The sequence below is a fragment of the Heliangelus exortis genome, chromosome 1, assembly GCF_036169615.1.
Source record: "Heliangelus exortis chromosome 1, bHelExo1.hap1, whole genome shotgun sequence".
Classification (NCBI taxonomy): Eukaryota; Metazoa; Chordata; class Aves; order Apodiformes; family Trochilidae; genus Heliangelus; species Heliangelus exortis.
In genome coordinates, this window is record NC_092422.1 from 52,635,612 (window position 1) to 52,651,674 (window position 16,063).

Sequence of the window (16,063 nt, forward strand, 5' to 3'; positions counted from 1 at the left end):
AGAGGTTAATATCCTCTAAGTAATTTGAATAAATCTTAAATTTTTACTCATCTCCAGTGATTACACAGAGAATGTGCTTCAGTGAAGTGTATCTTCAAAGTTGCAACAGTAATAAGAGATTCAAAAGTCCAAAGTGATATTCATAATTATAATTTTCCGCTAGCTTCTTAGCAATTAACAGCAAGCCTACTTTAAAACATAGCTTCATAAGAAGGATGCATTGAACAAAATTATGTATCAAATCCTGAATTTTGAAGTCAGAGGCAATAGGAAAAGTTAAAACAAATGAGGATCTGCTGTGATGTCTCTTTTAAGCTAAATTAGTTATAGTCTTTCATCCTGTTCAATCATACCAGCTTGTTTTACTTTTATGACAAACCAAGCAATCTGAGGTCTTTCCTTGTGATACTCAAGAAAACACATATTCTGCCCTGTACTCTTGATTTACCTTTTGATCAATATATTTGTTTTCTTCAATTGCTGATCTTTTAGAGTGGTCACATGAGGAAGAAGATGCTGAAGGAAGTCTTCGCAGTAAACAGCTGGTATCTTGTTGCTGGCGATCAATAAATTGCTTCATAAAACTTTCCCTTGTGAATAAACAGAAGATATTGATGGATTTAAAAGGGAGGAAGAGTTAATATATGTTCTCTTTATGTCTTGTCACAATCCATTAGTGATAAGATGGACAAACCAAGAAAAAGTAGTTCTGGGCTGTAAAAGTATAAATGGACAGAATGCTGAAACAACAGATAAAATTTAATTTATTAAAGAAATCTATATCTGATTTGAGAGGTGATTAGCTTGTGTGTAGCTTTTATTCCATACAATAATAATAATTCTTTTATATATTTATTTACCAATTAAAAGTGCTAAATATTTGAAGTGCCTTTTGCAGTTTTCAGCTCTTTTGAGCTCATTAAACGGGGAGTTTTTACGCCAGTGTAAATCAAACACTGATGTAATCCAAAGAAAACATACTCTCTGCAAGAAATTCTTTTTCAAGATTTCAAACAACATCTGTTCATATAGCTGCTTTGAATGCCAGCATTAAGGCTCTTCAGCAGTTCTGTGCCTCACATATGCCACGGTTAAAATGTACAAGTGTTTCTGTTTACAACAAATGCACCTCTATCTTGCTTTAAGTTTAGCACAGTTGCGCTATTTCAGTGTAAATTGACTGTCAAAACAAATTTTCATGTGGGCAGATAGTTCTACACAGTACAATAGCTTCAGATTCAAAGATAAATTTTGCTAGTGATAGTTCAAAGTCTGTTTCAGTAGTCAGCTTGCTCACGTTAATCTAGAGTATGCTGGGAAAAGCACAGCCAGGGAGAAACACCAAAAAAGATGGAGACAAGGAGAAGAATGCCCTCGATATATAACCAAACAGTATTTTGATACCAATGGCAAAATATTTATGACTTATTCCTTGAGGCTTGGAAGGTTATTCTTCCTGACCACTCTGACCAGTACAACTTCTTTCCTCCAGCTAAGATGATCCAAACACATCAAACCAGTTGCATTAGTTCCCTTGTGAGTTCAGTGAAACCAAAGTTAACCTCAGGAGGCTCACAGTAAGGGCAGCCATCTCTCACACCACCCTCTCTCCTGTCATGGGCACAGTGGGTATACTGGAATAGCCATGGCCAGAGGACTTGTTTGGCCAGGCTGTGCAGTTTCAGCCATCTTAACAGCCTACATGTGCCAGAGCTGTCCCTGGATTTCTGTAAGATTTTTTTGGGACCATGCTGAGAATACCTGTACCATAACTGATGGTCTAGAAGACAAATGAGGCTCTGACCCTTGGTTAAGGTAAGCTTAGCAAGAAAGCAGCAACAATGCAAATCCAAAGAGAGGAAAAGGTCATCACAGAGTAACTGGTATTGGAAGGCCTGTGTTATCCTCTCTAATGATTTTCTGCCAGTTGACCTTATTTTAAAAGAGCTACATGAGAATTGATTAGATGCTAGCTGTCTGTGTCAGCCAAGCCTCTAAAATCTAAATGGGAGTGGAGAAACAACAACAAACTTTTCAATCATATTGTAATTGTTGGCTTCAGTCATTCTAGTTGCTTTCATGAATACATTATAGAGTGCTAGGATTTTTTTTTCAAAGGTAAAAATGAAGTAAACCCAAAATATCATATCCTTTCAACACCAATGTTATTCTGTTTCATTTCTGATTTTCTGAACTATCTGCCTAATCCACAAGCAAAACAGTTAAATATTTTGGGTGTTACATTACACCAGACAAGCTTACAGTATTTCAATACCTTATTTTTGGAACTGTGAAATCTGAAGGAAGCTTGGAGATTTTCACCATTTGTGGCCTGTTAGGGAACTTTTCAAAGATTCGTAGACGCAATGGAAGCTTCTCCTTTGTATCTGCGTTTGCTTCACTTTGCTTTAGCTGAAAACAAGGAAATGAAAAAAATGATAGAAAGTGAAATTTTGCTCAGTAATTTCCCAGCCTTGTTTTTCGGCAATCAAATAATAATGGTGATCATTTGAAGAACCAGAAGATGGCAGCAAAGAACTACAGAGGATAAATTTGATACTCAGGAGTTTATTAGTCTGCTTGTGCTAGAAGCTGTCAAATACCTAACAATGCGATGCCTTTAATTGAAAGTCATAAAATGGAAGGCTTGCTAATAATTTTAATTTTAAAATACGAAGCACATTAGTTCCCTGTTCAACATGCCTATTTATATGTTTTCTTCACAGATCCCTAGTGCTTTACCAAGCAGATAAACACCCTTGATCTTTTCTTACTAGACACATCCTCCTGTATGTGCTGACAGCTCTTCAGTATTCAAATAGAACATGGCATTTTTAAAGGCAGCAGTTTTAAAGGAATCCAGCTTTCAGTAGATGAAAATAACAGGAAAATTACATTTAGATGAGTATTATAAGTAATAACAAAGGACTCAAAAGAATCCATTTACATCAGATATTCTGATACTAAGCTGCAGCGTATCACATAACAAATGTTGCATTTATAAATAGTCACAAAGAGTTATTTCATGAAATATCACATATCTAAGTAAAAATACAGCTATCTATGTGGACAGATGCTGGCTACTTCTAATAATATAAAATAAAAAAAGATATGACTCCTGAATTCTGATTACCTTACATAGCAATTCAGTTGTGTCACTGCAATAAAACACCAAGTCAAAATGAATCAGAGGTTTATTTTTACATTGTTTTAAACAGTTATGTGTTTTGCACACTATTTCAATAAGCATACACATAACAGATTCTTTAAATTCCCATTCTCCCACCTGCTTGTGAACACAGGATTAGAATCTTACATTTTAAAACATTTTCACCATCAGCACTTGCAGGGAATACTGCTGTTAGGCATTAGCTACAGATTTTTACCAGGGGCAATTGCCCAGGAAGCCAAAAGGAGTTTGAACTTTCATTTTCACTGCCTGGTCAAATGGATGCTTCCACAGCATGCTATAGAAGAACCACTGCTCTGCTGCACTGTCATGCTATCAGCAACATCACCACCTCCTGCCACAGGACAGCTTAAACTGGAAATCAATTCATATTCGGTTGGATAGAAGTTGTCATGGGGACTGAAAACTGTTTGAAGAGCTACAAACAAAGACTAATGATTAATCGTAGAGCACTGAGTCAGAACAGAAGGGGAATATTGTATGCATCTATATTATGTCCAGTTCTATTTAATTGCTTTGTTAATGCTCCTTAAAAAGAAGAAAGTATGACCTTAATGAAATTCACTTGATATTAAAATATGAAGAGTTGCAAATACCATGTTGGACAAGGAAAAGGACAGATTTAGAAATAAGGGCAGGAAATAACAGACAAAAAAAAAATCTAGAGCATGAATAAGAGCGGAAACTAAACAAGAACTTGCACTTCAGTACAGCATCAAAAGGCCAGTTTGGGCACCAATTGTATTACCAACCAAAGGCTATGCTCACAACCATTCTCTTTTGGTTGGACAGCATATAGCTTTAGAAAATGCTACAGACATCCACAGGTCCTCTCTGTTCTGCTTAGGAGAGACAATACCTTAGTATGCATTCACTTCTGAATACCACTTTGCCAGTCTTACACTGACAAGCCAAAATAGTGCAGAAGTGAGCTATGAAAACCAGGGGAAAATTACAGAAAATGAATGGGGCAAGGGAGAAAGAATGGAGAGAAAGCTTAAAGGGGCCAAATATTTACACTACATCTACCATAACTGATAATAAAGTAAGAGGAGAGGAAACGATGTGAATTTATGTAAGAAATATTTGAAAAGAAATAATTTCAGAAAATAATAGAGTACCACAAATATAGGAATGAGTGGATCAAATTAAGAAAGGCTGAGAATAGATTACTATCCTTACAGTGAAATCTTTGAGTGTTCAGGGAGGCCTCTGGAGGGATGTGCCTCATAATTTCACATTCAAATTAGACAGAACCCCTGAAATGCCAGAGCATGACAGAAAGAAATGCCTCACTGACTAAAAATTAATTGGATAGTCTAAAAGGGCTTTTCTGCAATGCTGAACTGTTGAAAAAAAAGCTTTAGGATGGGTTAAATTTTAGAGAAAAAAAGCCCCGACATTTCCAGTTTCTCCTGGTATTCTTTTTAATAAGAAATCCTTGTATAAATACCTAGATTTTGGCGTGGACAACCAATGTCTCTTACAGTTATGTACTCCTGTTTGCAGAAGTCAGTGTATACAGAGTAGAAAGTGTATTACAGATTGCAACGCTGTCTGGGGTCTCAGTGCAGAACAGACCAAAGAGAGCTTGGAAGCATGAAACTGCACAGTTCATAAGTTAAGCAAGGGGGCAGGAGATATCCCCTGTCTAACCAGGAGAATGATTCAAGATAGGCTTCAAAATAACCTAAAGTAAAAGCAGTTCTATAGAATATCTCCAATTACTCATGCTGAGATAATATTACATATTAGGGAGTATGAGGCATTTATCTTCACCAAGTTCTCTATGCACTTAGGGTGTAATTGTTGCTCCACATGACATACAACCTATTTTGTATTGCTGCTTAAAGCCTTTACATTTCAACTTTCTTTAACGTCTGACAAACACATATTTTAAAGGCACAGGATCATGTTGAAATGTTGCACTGATGGTGCAGAGTGTTTCATGTAACAGCTATACCCAAAATAAAATCTCAGGGTAGTTTCTCTATGAGTTTTATTTTTTATTTATTATTATTACTATTGGCAAGGAAATGCAGTGGTCTGATTTGCTCTTCATGGCCCTTGATCTCCAGTCCCAAAGAGCCTACTGGGAACAGTTCACCAACATTTTGTCAGCCTGGCCTGACTAAATTCCCCTGTAGCTGCTAGAATGTTAAAAATGCTTATGTTTTCACTATTTCCATGGTACTTGAGCTTACACAGGGGCAGACTTAATGGCACCACACCTGAATGAAAACTCCTCTGAACCTAGATCAGAAGAACTAATTTATATAGCACATAAATCGTGAAGATTGCCAGAGAGGAAATAATTTTGGGATTGCAATGGTAGCTCGAATAACATGTTCAGATACAGGTCCCTAAAATCCAAGCCTCCCTTATCTGTTCACATAATTCTCTTGGATCAATACAAAAGAGAAAGACAGAGTTACTGGTGAAAGCATATTTGTGGGTATTTTCTCCCAGGAAAACATCACGGCCATGGCTCCATTTGGTTCAGAGCAGTTTGAAGCAAATCCCTCATTCATCAGCACTTGCTCTTCACTGGTTTGTTTCTGATCTGTGCTGGTAAGCAAAACAGATCCTTTCTGGGGGAAAAAACCCTGCCAGTTCCACCTTGGTTACAAACAAACGTATTCCAGGCACCGAGACTGACTGAAGAATCACAACCAATAATATAGGGGAGCTTCAAACCCCATGTATGATGGGGCAACTCCATCCACAATTTTGTGAGACAAAATTCCTTCTGATGCAAAACTCTCTGAACTGCACGGACCATAAATGTGCTGGCAGCAGCCACTGCTTCATTGTAGTGGTTCTCTCCCACAGTGCAGCCCAGGTGTTCTGTAGCATGATCTCATCCATACCACTTAATTCAGCTTCAGCTGTAAATTTATTTGTGACTTCAAGGCTTCATTACATGAAGGTGACTCCTAGAACCAGCCTTAGGATTATTAAGACCTGGCTCCTTAGAACTGATAAAAACCTGTTAAGTGGTTGTCCTAAATACACTCAGTAGCATGAATGGTGGTGAAACTGTAAGACTGGGATAGAAGCAGGGACAACAAAAGACACAGAAAAAGGAGCCCAGTTATCTCTCTAATGCAGACACACCCTGGCTGTGGTCAGCTAATTGTGGTGGGATGGTCAAAAGAACAATCACTGCCCCTCTGGAGACAGCAGCCTTCCAGGAGGAAGGTGGCATCTGCCATGTAACTACATGGGTCCCACCAGGTCCCACCAGAGCTACACCTTGAGACTGCTCACATACTATCCCACCTCTGCCAGCTACTAAAGCTTCCTCATCATGTTTCATAAGTGAAAGTACTGACATTGCAGAGGAGAGTAAGACAATAAATAGTTGTGGGTTTTTTGTTAATTTGTTTTTTTACATTTTTAGACATTGTAGTACTACATTCACCCAGACACTTATCTCCCCAAGTCTGGTCAGGGTGAAAGTCATCAGATCTTTTAAAGCATGTGCTGCAACTTCTCTGATAGCATTGACTGGAGTTACTGACAAAGCATTAGAGCACTGTGGTCAGACAAGGAACAGGATCTGATGAGAAGAGCTGCACTCCCACAGTCTCTCCCTATGTTCACCAGGAAAGATGGGCCACAGTACACTTCAGATCTTTAGGTGAACACAGGGCAGTGTCACCCCTGCCCTCCAGCCTACAAACCCTTCTGCAGAAGCAGGGGGTGAGAAGTGTCTACACACCCAGAGGTGGGAGCTGATAGTCTGGAATGTGAACTGCTCTGGGGTCTGGTAATACAGACAAGATCACTTGAAGAGTTTGAAGGGCTAACTAAGGTATCTCTTAGTATCACCGATTTGTATTAGAGACAGAAACAGCCTTGAAAGCAATGTTCTTGGCAAAGCAAACCTAAAGCTGAAATTTGAGGTTGTAGCCAGGGGGGGGTTGGTCTCTTCTCCCAGGCAACTCTCAGCAAGACAAGAGGGCACGGTCTCAAGTTGTGCCAGGGGAGGTTTAGGTTGGACATTAGAAAGAATTTCTTTACTGAGAGGGTGATCAGACATTGGAATGGGCTGCCCAGGGAAGTGATGGATTCTCCTTCCTTGGAGATATTTAAAAAGAGACTGGATGTGGCACTCAGTGCCATGGTCTGGTAACTGCAGCGGTAGTGGATCAAGGGTTGGACTTGATGATCTCTGAGGTCCCTTCCAACCCAGCCAATTCTATGATTCTATAATTCTAAGTCACTGACACTTGGTGAGAACATGCCAGAGGAGAAAAAGTTAACCACAGCCAAAGGCTTGAGACCTGCCATTCCTGACTTTATGGGTTGTTGTCTATGAAGAGAGGCTGAGGGAGCTGGGGCTGTTCAGCCTGAAGAAGAGGAGGCTCACAGGAGACCTCATCGCTCTCTACAACTCCCTGAAAGGAGGTTGTAGCGAGGTGGGTGTTGGTCTCTTTTCCCAGACGACTTTCAACAAGACAAGAGGACACAGTCTTAAGTTGTGCCAGGGGAGATTTAGGTTAGATATTAGAAAGAATTTCTTTACGGAGAGGGTGATCAGGCAATGGAATGGACTGCCCGGTGAGGTGGTAGATTCTTCGTCCCTGGAGACATTTAAAAAGAGACTGGATGTGGCACTCAGTGCCATGGTCTAGCAACCGCACCGGTGGGTCAAGGGTTGGACTTGATGATCTCTGAGGTCCCTTCCAACCCGGCTAATTCTGATTCTATGATTCTATGATTCTATGATTCTATGATTCTATTCATTTAATTCTGATCACAGAAGAAGAGCCAGTAATGTGCAAAATGTAAAGTGTGAAAGACATGGGTTTTTCATATGGCCTGTGAGGCAAGTATATGTGAAACTCACTTAAACACTCTGTAAATATTTTATTGGAATTAAATGGTTAGGAAAAATGTGCTGCAATGCTTCAACTCTTTTCTTCTGGTTGACAGTTTTCATAACAGCCTGAGATCAATCATGTTCAAAATTAAAAGCTTTGCTACTGATGTACACACAGTTTATTTAGGAACTGGCCAGCTGCCCAGAATAATTTCTTGGTGACTGAAAAGTTCAAACAATTTAAGAAAGTTCAGGGACTCTCACTACAGGATAGCTTTAAATTAATATTGACTGGTACATTATTGTACCCTGCTATATATATCAACACTTTTCACTCCAAATATTCTTTAGGGGCTGTATTTGAAGAATAAAGTGACTATACAATACACTCTTATCAGGACACGCTATGTGCTCCATATGGGATACCAGCACCCATTCAACAGTCTTTCAGATTTTTTTCTTTACCCAAATTCTCAGGTTTATCATCACCTTTGGCTTGTCAAAAAGAGCTTTGAATGAAACCCAAGTAATTAGCACTACGTGACATGTAAACTAAATTATTAAAAAGCAGAAAGGTGGATTAAATCAATCACTTTTCCCCTCTCTGTTATTACTCTGAAATTGTGTAGATCTGTCAAATTTCTGAGCATGAATGAGCTACACTAAGAGAAGATATGCACATGAGTAACCTTTCACGGTCCCTACGCAGCTTTGCATTAATTTGTGTCAACATTTTTGTACCTGCATTTCATTTAAAGTTCAACACAAATTGGCTGTTCAGCTACTATTATTTACACCTGCAACTCCACCAACAATGAAGAAAAATCCCAATTTTATCTAAGCAAACTACACCATGAAAAAAAAAACAACCCAGGAAGGCAAAAAAACCTATCTGGAAACCAAGGTAAAAAAGGAAAAAAAAAAATAATTTTGGTACAAGTAACACTAGCAGTGTCAAAAGCAGTATTTATGACATGTGAATATTATTAGTATGTCTACAGTGCTATATAAAAGGTCACCAAGAGCCTAACCCCTTGCCGAAGATCAGATAGTAGCCATGGGCTTCAATCATAGTTTACAATATTTGGCTCTTGGTTCCTCTAGGCCCTGTGTGTGGCCCTGAGATATAATTACAGCAGTTCTTTTCTGCAGGTTTTCCAATTCTTTAAGGCTTCTGCAACAACATGAAAGCTTTTATGTGCAATTCCCCTGAGCAGCACTTCGCCATTTGGGTTGTGCATTGCCTGCTTTGAGAGGAAGAAGAGCTTGTGGGTGTGGCTGGAGGTGGGACAGAATCACAGGACTGTGTGGTTTGGAGTCCAAACTGGTGAGGCTTTGTCCATGCTTTCTTTTAAAGCAGTCCCTCAATTAAAATATTCCCTGGAATACACTAAAGCATTGTCTGGGACAAAGGAGCTATGGGAGAAAGCCAGCATTGAGGGACCAGTTAAGCAGAGTGGATAGCAAGGAGTTGAAGCTTGAGCTTCCTCTCTTGTCCTCTTCTTGTCAGCTGCCTAGGTGGAGCAGTTTTGCCCTTTGGGCTGACCTAAGCAAATGGGGACACTGAAAGCAATAAAAACATCTCCCATGTAGGATCTATAAAACAGAACTGAAATTGATTTTAACCACATTCTGTGCTGCCTTGGGGAATTTTCAGTGAAATGTACCAAAAAATATGATTGCAGTGGTGCTGGCATTGACAGTGGAGACTGCACTTTTGATAATATATGGATAAAATAAACTGAAAAAGTTCCTGGCAGATGGAGGAATAAGATTGCATATATGTTTCTCATATGCAGAAGATTAGATTTTTTAATAAACAACTTTTCCGTGTCACAGGATTTATATGCTGTGTGTAGTATGATTTGGTGCTGTGACTATTATTTCCCAAATGTTCATTTAAGTAACTTTTTATTCACTTTTGCATGATGTCTTCAAAATTAATAAGATACTGAGTAAGGTTTCAAAAATGAGGTTTTTTTTAAATTTCCTTCCAGTAACTGTGGCTCCTATCAGTTCTTCAGGAACAAATGCTGCTGACAAGATATGACTGCAATTCAAATGATACAAAACTCCTCTAGCAAAATTTGGCTAAGATTTAGTCCATTTATCTAATGCAGGACAGGAAGCCAGAATGTCAGAGAGTTTCCCTTTGATTAAATGAGATAAATAAGATCAATTTTTCAGAGCTATGACTTCATGTGGTCTACAGACTCAGGCAGACCTTTAGGCATGTTTCCAAATCTTCTTCCCCTCTGCAGTAGCAAAAATGATCCCCTTTTAAAAGACAAGAGATTTGAGATTCTACACAGGATATTATGAGTTAGTGTCTCTAATTAAGGGCCCAGGAATGTGCTTACCAGACCATATTTAACCTTGCCTTTAGATTGAGGTACACACCTGAATGAATTAAGGTATGGTTGTTTTAGTCTCCTGCTGTAGCCAAAAAAGAAGAGGAAGCACTTGTAGAGGTCAATTCATATCTTAGGCTGCCTATAACTTTCTGACATGCTTATCATTTTCCATTGACTAAGTAGGGAGCTTGACTCCAATATGTTCTTTTGATCAGATGTGGGATTCTCATTGTTAGGCAGGATGAATCTAGGCCATAGCATCTATTTGATGATATTGATTTCAGTTATTTAGTTGTCCAAATGTGAAATACATAATATAATCATCTAGCCACTTCCTATATTTACCTGAAATAGGTGTCTCCAGATACTGACTAATTCCATACTTACATGTAAGTAAGACAAGATGGAATCCTGCCCTAGGGTAACTCTTTCACTGGATGTAGAGACAGTGTAAGGCTGCATCTATACTGGTAATGTACTGGTAAATGGGCAAAAGAACTGGAATAAAACTGACCACTGTGTTGCACTGTTAGCAAGGCTGCTTGCACAGCTTTGGTCTTGGCCATCCAGCACTCTCCCTGATCATGCCTGAGCAAAGATTGAGGCTTATGCCATCTGGGAATATCCTCAGGAAGCACTACGAACATTTCCTATTTAAGTGGGAGGCAGTTTTGGAAGTGGCAAATAACTCAGTCAGGCTGTGCCGGTCAGCCAGGTTTAGGGACAGAACAAGTAGGTCCTGGACAGCTTGCTTCGCTGATCTAGATCAGCTAAAAGATTAGCTTAGAGAAGGTGCCCTACTTAGATAACATAAAATGGCTTATCTTACATAAGAGAAACCCCACCCTTATTTTAAAACTGTTCAGGGGTAATTTCGGACGGATAGTTTAAAATAGATAATGGAAATGAAACAAGTCTAATGCTAACATGCATAACTATTCTTTTAATAGGTTTTTCATATATAAATGCATCTTTACCATTTTCATATTCATTATTTTTCTTTTGGGATAAGTAGCAGAAATATTTTTGTTTCCATACAAAGGTTAGTGAGTCAGAAAAGAATAGCCATTATAATAAAAAGTGCATTACATGCTCCATTTCATCAGCAGAAACTCCTTGAGACTTCACTTAAACCAGGCATCACTGTTATGAGCTCTGTATTTGATGAACAACAGGCAACTAAAATATTTTCAAGCGAACAAAAGCAAAGAATGTATGAATTCTGCTCTTGTACAAGCATAATCATTCAATATGGACTAGGTACAATATGTTCATCTTCAAGACTCTGGGTAAAATTCATTACAATCTGAAAGGCTGCTTCTGTGCAGGAAGCAAAGGAAGTGCAATTGTAGGACAAATCAGGGACTCTTACTGTTTGCTTACCTATTCCAGACCCAGCACAAAGGAATACTCCTGGAACTAGCTTTGTAATTGGCATTTACCTATACATAGCTGAAATACACATCTTCATCTGCCCTGCTGGGCTTGCAGAAATATAGACCCAATCTGGGAAATTATAATTGCAGAGAGTCTTGTAAAGGTTTTCACCACAGGCAGCTCCCATTTACTTAAAAAAGAGCTGGAGACACGGAGAAAACCAGGCTGTGATTGACTGAGAAAGTCATGATCTTGGCTTCCTATCAAGACACAGACAGTGAGAGGTATATACAATGCTGAAAAGCAATGAGGTCACAGGATTTAAAGTCTCTATCTGCAGAGAATCTGTTTATCCCTACTCACAGTTCAATAAAGCAATATTGAACATAGACCCTCTTAAAACTGAAGTATAGGAAGACTGGAATTTGATCCATACGTGAAAAACTTTTCTTCCATCCAATTCCTATGGGCTGCTCTATGCATGGTTCAGGGTACTTCATGGGGTAAATCACCACTAAACTGGTATGGATGTAAGGCACACCCAACTTGACTCACTGCTTTGATCTGGATGGTAGGAAACACACCTCTGCTATGTGAACCTAATTCTAGATTGCAAAGCAATCTCATGTATTCCCTATGAATTTGTGAGCACTGCTTGAAGTGGAAGCAGTCAGAGGTCATTGATAGTTGTCAGAGATCATGATGCAGGTGCTTGTGCCACAGGATTCATATTGTTTCCATGGCTCGTGGCAATGCAAACCAATATTTCCTTTCTTTTAGGTGTGCCACAGGGTCTGTGGACTTGAATGAAGAAGAAGAACCTTACTTTTGTATTTGTTACTCTATTCACACTTCATAGCAAATCTGACTCCCATTTCCCTTCCTTGAAAAGCCTGAGCTTTGAATATAAGCTTTGACCAGAATTTTCACAGGTCCCTATTTTATACAATAAAACCCTTCTTCAAGAAAACCCTTTTTGACTTAAATGTTTTCTTGGCAAATAATACTGTATTCCACAGATAGGGATTGGCAACATCTGGATTTTAGATTTTGGTGTTAGTTTCACCACTGGGCATCAAGTACATAGGGCAGAATCTGTGTTTCATTGGTACTGTTTTTTAAAATAGTGATAGATGAGGTAAGAGGAGAAAAAAACCCAAAAAAACAAAGATGGAAGCTACAGCCTTCAGATTTCCAAAATTTTCCTAGTTATTAAAAAAGGAAAACATCTGACACAAGTGGTTTTCCAGATGACTGTATTTTCCAGTCTTAAAAGGACAGCTTGTTTCCTAGAAATGGACACATGCTCTGCAAAGTTCACTCCTTTTTAAATAGTGCTGCTCCAAATACTCTGCATATGGCCTGGGAATGAAGGACCAATTTGAATTTTGTGAACTTTCTACTGTCCTTCCTCTATGGTGAGAAGAAAGATTCAATGCATTTTATGTAGTACTTAAAATTCATTTTGGAACCATTATTTTACTTTTCATTTTTAATAAAATCTGTTCAGACACTTATCTTTCCTACCACTTGTTAAAAATCCATTTACATGGGATCAGATATAATGAAAAGGTAATTTTTCATTTTTATTCTATTTTGTAGTTATTTCCCTTTTGGAATTACCTCAAGCACTGTCCTCAGAATAAAAATACTCTGGAGGCAAGTAAATCCAACTATGCTTAAAAAAGCTCCTTGATTTTCACACACACATTCACATATATTTAAGATTTAATGCCAAGTGTGTTTAAATTAGATATACCAATTATAACACCTTGTTCACACAGTATGTTCATGAAAAATCCCCATGCTGAAAGTCCCACTTTAACGTTGAAACCTCAGCACATAAAATTTGGAAGTGATGCTACTGCTGAAATTTTCATTGGCATCTTCCTGGATCTGCTGAATGCCTGGAGGTAGAGTGAAAGGCACAGGGCTCTGGTAATGTATTCTGACCAAATGTCTTTGGCACCCCAGATTGGGGTTCAGCTGGACAGTCACAACCAGATGAGGTTTCTGCTTCGTAGCTCTTTGCAATCCTAACAGGTATCACCAAGCTTTTCATTTTTCACAGCTCTGCTCCTGGTTTACCAGGTGATCCTACACATTTGAAAACACTTCTGACAGGTAACAAGTAACTTTTCCATCTCCTTTACTAATAGGCAAAATGTCTCTTCAGATATATCACTCAATTTAGCTTTTGAAGCCATGTGCCTGAAAAATTAATTACCAGCATTTGACCCAACATTTTTGCTGGTCTCCCCTGAAGGCAGTGGTGAGTTATGTGCTTTGGTTCCATTTGCAAAGACCCTGGCGTGCTCAGGGGTGGGGGGAAGAAAATCTCTTCCACATTGAACAGTAGAAAATGAGCATAAAGTGTAAGTGCAGTTTTGCTCCTCACTAAATAAAGGAATTTTTACTAGGTCTGCCAAAATGCTGTTTGCATTGCCAGGACAGTGAGACTCCTTAGTATTAAAGGGAAAAAGGTCAAAACTATCTTCTGCATGAATAATGACTATATCTGAATACCTTGGACTTCTAGGAGAAGTAGCTTGCTTTCAAATACTAAGCTGCTTCACCAGAAAAGAGATCTGAGGAGAGCAAATGGAGACAAATGGAAAGCCAAAATAGGAAATTCCTGAAAAACAGTACCAATAAAGCATCAATGAACCAGCTGCATGCAGGGAGACAGGACTTCTGGTTATTTTAGCCTGCCTTGCTAATATTTTTTCTATTATAGACTAGATATTTTGAATTCTTGTTAAAAAGAAAATGATTTCCAGGGAATGATGTTAAATAAATGCCATCCTAGTAATTCTGCATGTGGATTTATTTACGTAGAAAAAACTGAATGTTTTTTTAAGAATGTTAAACTTGACTTTTTCCAAGGTGTGTTACTTCAACTGCCAAATTTGCTTGCAATTGCAGATCACATCAAATAGACTTTCCTGGTGAAACAAAACTTTATGGTTAGAGTCTAAAGCTGCATGTACAGGTGCACACAGACAAAATACAGTGGAAGTGGTAACAGGCATGGTAGGAAGGAGAGAGTATTAAGGAAACATTTGACTCAAGTGACCGTGTATCATGAGTTAGGGGACATCAACTGAAATAATCAAGTGGCAAATTCATAAGCAGAAAAAGAACATAGTGCATCATTAAATTTATCTTTGCTACTGCACACAGTAAATGCTAGAACACACATAGATTTGAAAACAGATGTTCTATTCTGATCCTACAGGTTCTTCCTCAGTAAGCTTCATAATAAATGCCTGAGCACAAAATTGGCATTTTTTCTTTCCCAGAAACACAGATAGTGAAATTGTATCGATCACTGGTCATGAGGAGCTGCCATGTTATAATTAGTGCCTTGGTTCTACTTTCAGGTGACACTGATACCAATGTAATTAGATCTAGAAGGGAGACAAGGGCTACCAGAAGCCTTGCCTTTCAGGGGTTTCAACTGGGGTTTTGGGGAGTAAGGGCTGCAGAAGGTTTTCTTCTGATGTCAGCGACCATAATCTCAAATATCATGTAACATCATACTTAAAGAGCAGTAACTTTAGGGTAGAGATCCAAAAGGACATATATTTGAACATAGTACACTTTGGTCAGCAAAGTAAAAGTCTCCAGTAGGACTTGTTCTCTTAGGACAGTCCACTGCTACCATGAGCAAGTTATGAAGGTACTCCACAGAATTTCCTTACTGATAATGGATAAAATAATCTTGTGGAATTAACACATACCCACTGGCGGAAATGTACTAAGCACAAGAAAGCTCATTAGAGGCACTGCTGGAGCTCTTTGGGATTTAATGATTTTGCTTTTAAGGGACAATACATTTTTAAGACACGCAGCTTTCTAGATTTAGGAATATATCCAAGATGTACATAAAATTGGCCTTATTTTAAAAGATCTGTTGTTGTTCTGCAACCTTTAAAAAAACTCTCTGTACAAGCTTATTGTGTGTGGGTGTGTTTACACCTGCACTTACATATGCATCTGTAACAAGGGGATTTGCAGGCCCTGAAATGAAGGAAAACTTTTATGTTTCTGAAAGAGTTTGCTCATATGTGTGTGTCTGTGTAGATTCAACATCACAGAGGCTGCTGATATTAGACAGCAAAAATGTATATGAAGTTTTATGACTGGGTTGGAAAGCAAATTATACATTAAGGATATGATAATCAGATGCCTAGAGCAGAAAAATATGCATCACCAAGTACAGTCAGGAGGTCTTCATATACTTTACTCTTTTCAAACAACATGAAATCAACTGCAAAAAGAAGAGCTTGTTATGATATTTTGATTGGTGAC

The 16,063-nt window shown here is 38.5% G+C and overlaps 1 protein-coding gene across 2 annotated transcripts in view; it reads right to left on the reverse strand.

Moving 5' to 3' along the window:
- Nucleotides 1–16,063, reverse strand: part of NALCN (sodium leak channel, non-selective) — a 228,773-nt gene that overhangs the window by 65,023 nt on the left and 147,687 nt on the right. For both annotated transcript variants that reach the window (XM_071742574.1, XM_071742583.1), the window contains 2 exons: nt 2,276–2,412; nt 449–590 (listed from right to left, as the gene is read on the reverse strand). In XM_071742574.1, the coding sequence (XP_071598675.1) occupies nt 449–590; nt 2,276–2,412 (279 nt within the window). The remainder of the gene's footprint in view (nt 1–448; nt 591–2,275; nt 2,413–16,063) is intronic.